Genomic DNA, 9,973 nt, shown 5'->3' on the forward strand with positions numbered 1-9,973 from the left:
GTGTGTATGTGTCTGTGTATGTGTCTGTGTGTCTGTCTGTGTGTGTAGGCGACATGCCAACAGGTAGGCAGCTAAACCACACACACACACACACACACACGCACACACACACACTGACCTCCAAACGAGGGAACAGGAAGTGAAATAAAATGCTGAGTCATGTCTGGTTTCAGTCTATAAAATTAATGAATAGTAGCCGTTAGCCTTATAATTAGCCTGTGAATCCCTTATGCTAATCACTAGCATTCACTTAGCTAGTGCTAATGTGAATCGCTAGCATACGAACAGCTATCACTAATGCTAATGGTAAGTACACAAATCTCAGCCTTGCATGTAAACTTTTATCAGAGTTGTTACTTTTGTGTTTGTCTCAATAATAGCACAACAATATAAATTAGCATAAGCTAATTAGAAGGGTGACAGCTATGATGAACGGCCCTTTAAAAACAGTAAAGTCTGGCTAGATGTTAAAGTATGCAGCGGAATGAAAGTATGCATGTAGCATGAAAGCATGGTGGAGTTAGCTGGCTACTAGCTAGTAGCTAGTAGCCAGCCAATGGTGACGGTACAAACAGACCATTTAGTTTCTCTTTAAAGTGACAGAAAGGTTCATGTTATGAAGAGAAAATACATTTTATTTAAAAAAAAAGGTATTTTTCTTGTTTTATATATTATTTTAAATGTATCCACATTCATTCACAGCATAATAAAATAAATATCTAATACAGACATTTTAATTTTAAAGCCAATCCCAGAATGTGAGCCTCAACATATAACTGTATATAATCTTTCATACACTGTTTGCTGCATGATCAATAATGTATTAATAATGTATTATCCATTAATAGATCCTTCATCACATTATTCATTCAGTGCACTTAGTAGCACCATTAGCCTCCATCTGTGAATATTAAAGTCATATCTTTACCTTTATATTTATACTTCTTACCTACTCGTCTGCATTTATTTTATTGTGTTTATTTTAAACTTAATATTCTATGAGATTATAAAGTCATACAATTGTGAGAACTTTTTCTTCTGAAAACGTTATATTTTTCATACCTAAAACACGTCGTATTTCATCCATGTTCTCTCTATGTGTGTGAGGGATGGAAATGTAAACGTTACCGCTCTACACCTCCCACTGTTCCCAGTCAGCTGTTTGTAGCCCCGCCCACCACCCAGTGAATGCACATTTAACATTTTTCAAGCAAACATGTTTTATTGAAATAAAAATCTGCTTTTTGAGCTTTAAAAAACAAACATAAACAAACACTGTACATGTATTTGAGCAGCTGTGAGACGACGGTCGATGTGACGCTTTTTAAAAAGTCTGAGGTGTTAACAGGAACGTTAGCAGGTCGCTAACAGCTAACAGGAAGTCTGCTCCCACGACCAAATAAGGAAAACACAGTCTGCTTCATAAACACGATGGTGATGACAGTGAACACATGGCAGGTGTGTGTGTGTGTGTGTGTGTGTGTGAGGGAGAGTCTTTGGTACAGGTGAGTCTTTAGTAAGCACACACACACACACACACGATAAACATGAAAAAGCAGTTAAAACACACCTGTGTGTGTACAGTCTGAACACACCTGGGTGTGATTGTCTCCACGGTTTGTTTTCTTCACAGTGCATGTTTTCAATCCTTCCTCCTCTTTTATTTTGTACATTAAATAGAATAGAGCAAGGCACTCTGGGTAAAAAGGCAAAAAGCGGCCGCCTGTAAAATTACCCGTCATTAAATGTGTGCAAACAATTGACTTTTTAAACTCCGGCTGATTAGGAATAAAAAAATGAATAAAGTGGTATTTCAGCCGAAGTTAAGGAAACGGTTGTATTTAGTCTGTCCTTCCTCCCTCCTTCCCTCCTCCTCTCCTATTCCCTTTTCTCCCTTCCTCCTTCACTTAGCTGAAAATGACCTTAAACTGTGAGCTGCTCAGTCAAGTCCAAAGAAAAAAACAGTGAAAATGGAAAAAACAACAAAAAAACAAAATAAATCAGTCACTCTTCTTTGTCGCACTTCAAACAAGCTGATCCGAGTGTAAAGAGCAGCGTTAAAAGAAACCTGTATAATAATAATATTAATAAAACTCATCTGCTCCTTCATTGAACCACAGTGACAGAACCAAACCAACATGTAGAAGCTGAGGATAGACCCATATGGGATGATCAACATGTTACACCTTCATATATCCAGAATATTAAACTTTTGTTGTTGTTGTTTTTACTCGCTTAGAAAGAATTAAACACTGTAAGAATTGAACATTTTAACAACAAAAATCAACACAAAAACAAAACAGAATATATAAAAACAACCCTTTAGATATATTTTCTGGATCATCAGAGTTCATTTTTCAAAGGGAGGTCAGCAAAAGATAAATATTGGTAAGCCCATATTTGGTCTATCCCTCGATGGTGTGAGAAAACAAATGAACAGAAATGGAAAAACACAACTAAAACAATGAAAATAGTGCAGCCTTTGGCCAAAATAAGTCCCAGCGTGACTACCACACCTGATTGGTCCAATAGATGTTCCTGTTGTTGTACATTGGCGTGTTTGCGTAGTCTCCTACCTGTTTGCTGCTGTATTTGGGCGGGTTGGCCTTGTAGCTGTAATCCGAATATTGGTCGGAGCCCGTGGAGTTGTTGTCGCCCGTCCCCACGAAGGTGTTGGTGGCGGGCAGGTCCTGAACGGCCTGGTGCTTCTTGGAGGCGGAGGGCGACTGCGGCTGCAGCTGGATGGACGGTAACGGCGAGTTGGAGCGGTAGTGGCGCCCCAGATCGGGGCTCCCCGGCGGGTAGTTGAGGGGCAGGTGGATTCTGGGGCTGTCGGTGACGTCCTCGTTGATGAGGTTGAACTTGAGGCCCTTCTGAAGGCCGGCCTCCACGTCCTCCTCCAGCGGCTTCGCCGGTTTGGGCGCCTTCCCCTTTTTGCTCTTTTTCCCCTTGCCGTTTTTGGGACCTTGCTTCGGGGCGTACAGGTCCTTGCTCTCCTTCTTGCCAGCCTGGTAGCCGCTCTTGGTGTCCTTCTGCAGTCGGTGCCTGATGACCATCACGGCCACGATGACGAGGATCACGCCGGCGATCCCCGCCAGGCTGCCGTACAGGATGTTGCTGCGCTGGGCAAGGGCGTAGTTGGGGTCTCCGGCAATGTCCCGGTCCAGAGGGGTGTAGAGGCTGTGCCCGACCAGCGCCTCGATGAGGGACACATTGGACTTGGTGTCGTTGACGAAGACGTGGACCAGCGCGGTGGTGTGGCGCGGAGGTTTGCCCTTATCGCTGACCCTCACCACCAGGCGGTGCAGCCCGTTGTGCTTGCCGGTGAACTCCTGCACCAGCGTGATCTCCCCGCTGTTCGGCGAGATGTGGAACAAGTCGTATGGGTTTCCTCCCGTGATGGTGTAGACCAGCTCGGCGTTGGGTCCGGAGTCGATGTCCTCGGCCTCCACCACCTCCACCCTGGTGTCCAGCGGGGTGACGGGCGACATGTACGTGTAGGAGGAGTTTGCCGGTTTGGTGACGTAGGGGGCGTTGTCGTTCTCGTCCAGGACGTTGATGGTCACGCCCACGTAGGAGAACCGAGGCGGGTCGCCAGCATCCACAGCCTTCAGGCGGAAGGTGTAGGTGCTCTCTTTCTCGCGGTCGAAGGAGATGCTGGACAGGATTGTCCCCGTGCCGTTCTGGATCATGAACTTCCCGTTGTCCGGTTCCACGATTAGCCTCACCCGGGCATTCTCGCCCTTGTCGGCGTCGGTGACTGTCACAACGCCGACGGGGTTGAGCGGCGCCATGTTCTCGATGACGGAGAAGCTGTAGCCGCTCAGCATGAACTTGGGGTCATTGTCGTTGCGATCTAGGATGTTGACCACCACGGTGGCGGTGCCGGTTTTGCTTGGTACGCCCTTGTCAGCTGCTGCCACGCGGAACTCGTAGTGCTCCGTCTCCTCCCGATCCAGCAGGTTCTTCACGCGGATCTCTCCGGTGTCGGCCCCGATTTCGAAGAGCCTCGTGGCCGCCGGCTCGACGATGCTGTAGGCCAGCTCCGCGTTGGTGCCGCTGTCTGCGTCTGTCGCCATGACGTCCAGCACCTTGTCGCCCGGCTGGTTGCCCTCGGCAAAGTCCACCTTGAGCACCGCGGGGGAAAAGACCGGCGTGTTGTCGTTCATGTCCGTCACCTGCACTTTCAGGGAGTTGGAGCTGGACAGCGCCGGGTTCCCAGAATCCACCGCCACTATTTCGATCCTGTAATCCCTGACGCGCTCGTAATCCAACGGGGTCGTCGTCTGCAAGAAGTACTTCCTCTTCCGGTCGTTGGCCGACTCGCTGGCGGGTCGCAGCTGAAACGGGACGTCGCCGGCGACCACGCACGTCACCACTGCGTTCTCTCCCTCGTCGCGGTCCGACACCTGGACCAGGGCCACGGGTGTGCCGATGGGCATGTCCTCGGAGATGTTGGCCATGCCGTCCTGGTGTGTCACCAGGCCGATGCCGCGGATCTCGATGTTGGGCGCGTTGTCGTTCTGGTCCCGGACGTTGATGGTCACCAGGACCTTGGAGCTCTTGGAGTTGGGCCCGCGGTCCTTGGCGACTGCGAAGAACTTGAGGAAGTTCTCCTCCTCGCGGTCCACCAGGCCCTTGACGTAGATGATGCCCGTGGAGCGGTCGATGCGCAGGAGCCTCTGGACGGCCTCCGACGCCTGATGGAGGCTGTAGTCGATCTCCCCGTTGGTTCCGGTGTCCGCGTCGTTGGCTCGGACCTGCAAGACCACAAGAGAAGACTTTTTATAACCCCAAAAGAGGTTGTGCAATCATCTCATTATGCCCTCAGTTACTCTTTAGATTCTTTGACTTACAAAGATCATTACTAATGCAACACTACAAAGCTCTTTTCCTGATGGGGAGGCGGGGGGGGTATCTGTGTGAAACATAATAGACGATCAAAGCCGAGCACAACAACATCTAACGGATCATTGGCATCTAATGGGGCAGATGAGTGAATGTAATGTTCCCCCCTGCTCCTCGGGGCTCATTAGGAGAACCTTTGGACACGGGTCCGGCTTCGAAACCCCCCCCCCCCCGAAAACCCAGAAGTGAATGGAGGTTAAGAAGGTACGATTGGTCAGCAGAACATCCCTTTATCGCGTCCTCGTTAGGACGCCATTCCACCTGCATGTTAGACGTGCTTTCATTCATAATACTGTTGTAGAAATGTAGGTCGCCGTGTAGTTTTTAACTGAACTAGTTGTTGAACAGCTGATTTAAATGCTGGTTCAGCTGTTTTTTATACAGGTTTCAACCTGGGACTTACAGCAAGGTAAGAAGGTTTTTTTTAACTTTAAGGCCATTATTACTTTTCTAAAGCAGAACTGGGCCAAGCGTGCTCTCACCACAAAATAAGCTCCTGGAAATTTAGGTACTTTAAAAAATATATATAATGCTTTCTTACAAAAACCAGAAAAATAAATGTGCCAGTGGAGAATATTTAAACCTATTTAAACAATATATATATAAAACTTGTGTTGTTTGAGCCAAGGACACTTTCACATTCTAGCTGAGAACGTTTTAAAGGAATAGTTTGATGTTTTGAGACTCTTAATACACTTAGTATATATTGATGCCACTCTCATGTCTGTAGGATAAATAGCTAGCTGTTTCCCACCGTTTCAAGTCTTTATGCTAAGCTAAGCTAACTAGCTGTAGCTCCATATATTACTGTACAGACTTGAGAGTGGATCGATCTTCTCATAAAACTCTCAGCAAGTAATCAACTAAGCTCATTTCCCCAAAATGTTAAAATATTTTCTGTAAGACACCAAACATCTTAATGTTGAGTTAAAATGTGGGGGAATAAATTGCATTTGATGGGATGTTTCAGCCATTAAATAATAATATTAATCTTTATTAATTTCTTACAGACTATGTAGTTGTACATTTAAAAACAAATCAAAACAGAAAACCTTGTACAAATAAAATAAATAAAAGTAGTAGGAAGATTATTTTGTAAATTTAACAGATGAATAAGAAGCTGAAAACATTTTACATTTAACAATAAAGCTTTAATGAAGAACCTTCTACAGTAAACATCGTCAACGTGTGAACATTTAAAAGGTCAAAGATGACATCATAAATATCCTTTGTTTCCTTCAGGACCACAAACCGTGACGGACCGACCGACAGGAAGTCACCGATCCACGTCGGGAGAGTTTCAGGTTCAAGAAAAGAACCAAAGTTAAATTATTATTCACTCCCTACCCATTGATTTCATCTGTCTGTCTGTCTGTCTGTCTGTCTGTCTGTGTCTCTCTCTCTCTCTCTCTCTCTCTCTCTCTCTCTCTCTCTCTCTCTGTCTCTCTCTCTCTCTCTCTCTCTGGTGAATTATTGACATCTTCTGAGAATATTGTGTATTGAACAGCTGGCTGCTCTCCAAGGCCGCTCGGCAAATAGAAAATAAAACACGTTTATTTATCTTCTGGTTAACAATTAACCAGTCGGGGACTCTCCCATCAAACCACGTCTGTTCTCCACCAGTTTGCGTCATTGTTACCCTGTAATACGCTATCATTATAATTTTAATTGATTAATCAGCTGGGTCTCAAAGAAATATCTAATCTCTTTTATCGTCTTTCTTTTTATTTTATTATAGAGAAGATCACTGTGTCAATATTCTTAATTAGGTCTAAATTTAACGAGATTATTCTTCTGAAAAGGGGAAATAAACCGGAGGAACAATGTCGTGTTATTAATAAGTCAAAGAGCTCTGATGATTATTTAGTCGATTGAAGGACCTGAAAGCTGTTTTTGTCTTTCGCAACTGGAGTGGAGTAGGCGGAGCTTAGTGTGTGTGTGTGGGAGGTGGGTCACATGACACGGTGCACCAATCAGGTGCAAGAGCAACGTTTGAATTGAAAATGCGACGACGGTTGTTTGACAATCAAATCTGATCAAATATTAATATCAGATGAGTGATAAACTTTTAATTTATAAAAATATATCTTGATGTTTCTTAATAAAAAGTAATTAACTCAAGGTCCTCTTACTCATTAATTTAAGGGGCTTTCAAGCTTTTTTGAGTCTTGCTCACTTCTTCATGAAGACATTAAGCAACATTTTAATCTCAGTGAAAGATGAGTTTATTAAATACTCATATGACTAAAGTGAGCTGAAGTTAAAAGCTCCAGAAAGAAGATAGTAAGTGGACCTTGAGTTCAGATTTCAGCCTCATAAATAATTCATGAATATTTAAAATATTAACTGATGTCCATTGAGACTTTGACTGAAATAAATAAATGGAGAGAAAGCGGGTTAGATGGATAATAATCTCATGACTGACTCAGATTAAGTCATGCACGGCTCTACTGGAGGGTTAGGGTTGTGTGTTTGAGTCCGGGCTCAAAGGTGAAGTTGAATCAGTCATATGTGACTAACCTCCAATCTGTCCACATGGATAACTGAGCAGCGGATTATGTGCAGAACAGAAAAAGATCTCACTGTAACTCTTTGAGGCACATTTATGTGGAATAGTTGCTCAGGATTCTGGGAAATGTTGCTCAACTGGATCCTGATGCGAACTTCAATCTAGAAAAACACGGCGGTCTTGCAGGCGGAGCTTTAAAAACCTGATTTTACGCCTTAAGATGGTTCAAATTAACATTTATTTAGACCAGACTCCATTCAGAAAAGGGAGGTTTTTACATCCTTTTCTCCATCACTTTAATAATATATGATTTCTTTAACAATGAAGTCTCACATCACAACAGGTTTTAGACAACTAAATAACTTAGTTAGGTTTAAACAACTAAACTACTTAGTTAGGTTTAGACAACTAAACTAGTTATTAAGTTATTACTATTAATTACTGTTTGTTGTTTGGCCTGATAAATTACTTCATCATAGTTATTGATTAGCTTCCAATATTTTAGATATTGTGGCTGAACTAGAGGCAGGAATGATGGGAAAAAATTGTCTACACACATTCGTGTAAATGTGTGTGTGTGTGTGTGTCTGTGTGTGTGTTTATGTGTGTGTGTGTGTCCTGACCTGCAGCACAGAGTGTCCCTGTGGACTGTTCTCGGGCAGCTCGGCCTCGTAGTGGCTCCTCTCAAACTTGGGAGCGTTGTCGTTCTGGTCGGTGACGGTGACCCTCAGCAGGGCGCTGCTCGCCCTCGCCGGCTTCCCGCCGTCTACCACCCGGACGTTCAGGTCGTACGAGTCTTTCCTCTCGCGGTCCAGGTTTCCCATGACGACCAGCTGGGGCAGCTTCTCGTCCGAGTCCACAGCGACCTGAAGGCCGAAGAGCCGGTCGGCGTCCGGCCCCGCGGTTAGCGAGTACTCATCCACGCCGTTGGCGCCGGAGTCCTTGTCGGTGGCCATTGGGATGGAGAACAGCGCGCCGACATGCGTGTTCTCGGGGATGGACAGAGTGAGGATGGGCGAGGTGAACTGTGGCGTGTTGTCGTTGATGTCCAGCACCTCGATGCGGCCCTCGATCAGCCGCGGTCCCGAGCCGAGGCCATTCACCATGTCGGTGATCGACACCTCGAACTCCAGGAAGCACTCGTCGCCCTCGAAAAGGTTGCGGCAGTCCTTCAGCGTCTCACGGTCCACAGGGATCTCCGTGGTGTAGATGTCGCCAGTCTTGCCATCCACGCGCAGGTACGGCGAGCCCACCTCCAGCTTGTACAGGTGGCCCGTGTCGGGCAGGCCCTGGTCCGCCGCCAGGCTGCCGATCAGCGTGTTGGGCGGCTGCTCCTCAGGGACCCGGTACAGGATATCGGAGGGCGCGGCGCCGCCGGAGGAAACCTGAAGGACGACCGCCAGGTAGAGCAGGAACGCCCGACTCAGCGCCGCCATGTCTCCGCCCGACAGAAGAGACCTGAGGAAACAGATCAGAGTTCTTTCTTACAGGTGTTTGTACCTTGTTTCTTATCAATGCTTATTCTGTTCTGCACAACTATTGAGACATCCACACAGAAACTGTAAAGGAACAAAAGCACTAAATCTGTCTGTTTGAGTTTATAGAGGTTAGATCTACTTCCTGTTTACACCCGCATGCCCAGTGAAGTCATGTGATATTGAAATGTCGATGTCCTCCTCTAACAGATAATATTATTAAAGTATTATTGTGTTTTCACAAAGTGGGCGTCTGTCTCACGGTCACCACCTGAAGCTTGAAGACGTGTCTGCGCATCGTTACCTCTTTAAGAACAGCGAGTTTACACGGAGCACGGTCCCAAAGAAAACTACCATTCAGCAGAAAGCATCCATTTGACCACCACGTGAACTGAACCCTCTGATTGTACATATAATATAATATAATATAATAAACATGTGTGAAGATGTCTATGTATGACACATTCTGCTCTTTAATGTGTTTGTAGCCCTTATATACACCTACTGTATATACTTATATTTATATACACCTATGCTTTTCTTTATCTATGCCACAAACTCCATTGACAAAAACTCAATTTAACGTTTGTAACGTCACCAACACACACTCCAACATGGACTAGCATGCCGGGGAGGAGACAGGAAGTCTCAGTGCCGCCGCCTCCTCCTCCTCCTCCTCCTCCTCCTCCTCCTCCGTTAACTGTTAACACTACTGTGTGGGGGTAGAGGCTCCAGAGACCTTGTACACATTCATTTAGCGACTTGGAATTAATTAAACCGTCTGAAGTCTTCCAGCAGCTTTTCATAATGCAGTTATTTTAAGGGCTCCTCCTCTGCTCCTCCTGTTCTCAGGTAGAATGTGTGTCATGGTGGTAAAAGAAATGTTTAATGGCCCGAAGAACTTTCCATGAAGGAAAGAGTGTTCAATTGGTATATTTTTGCATTGAATGTGGTATGAAACAGACATTATGAACCCATAATCATGAGCCTAACGTCAGTGTTTTATAGGAGCTTAACAAGGAAGGACTGCAGTAACGGTTGAGACTCCTTACATGTTAAAATAAAGTAATGTTTGTTAACA

At 45.3% G+C, this 9,973-nt stretch overlaps 1 protein-coding gene across 1 annotated transcript; it reads right to left on the reverse strand.

Moving 5' to 3' along the window:
• Positions 1 to 1,202: 1,202 nt before the first annotated feature.
• LOC116377579 (protocadherin-1-like) lies at positions 1,203 to 9,482 on the reverse strand. Its single transcript, XM_031839235.1, has 2 exons — positions 8,041 to 9,482; positions 1,203 to 4,760 (listed from the first exon to the last, which is right to left on the reverse strand). Exons 1-2 carry the CDS (start codon positions 8,851 to 8,853, stop codon positions 2,508 to 2,510), a joined length of 3,066 nt encoding a protein of 1,021 aa, XP_031695095.1. The 5' UTR covers positions 8,854 to 9,482; the 3' UTR covers positions 1,203 to 2,507.
• Between the last annotated feature and the right edge of the window lie 491 nt (positions 9,483 to 9,973).

This window comes from Anarrhichthys ocellatus, unplaced genomic scaffold (genome assembly GCF_004355925.1).
Source record: "Anarrhichthys ocellatus isolate YVR2014 unplaced genomic scaffold, GSC_Weel_1.0 scaffold1427, whole genome shotgun sequence".
In the NCBI taxonomy this organism is placed as follows: domain Eukaryota; kingdom Metazoa; phylum Chordata; class Actinopteri; order Perciformes; family Anarhichadidae; genus Anarrhichthys; species Anarrhichthys ocellatus.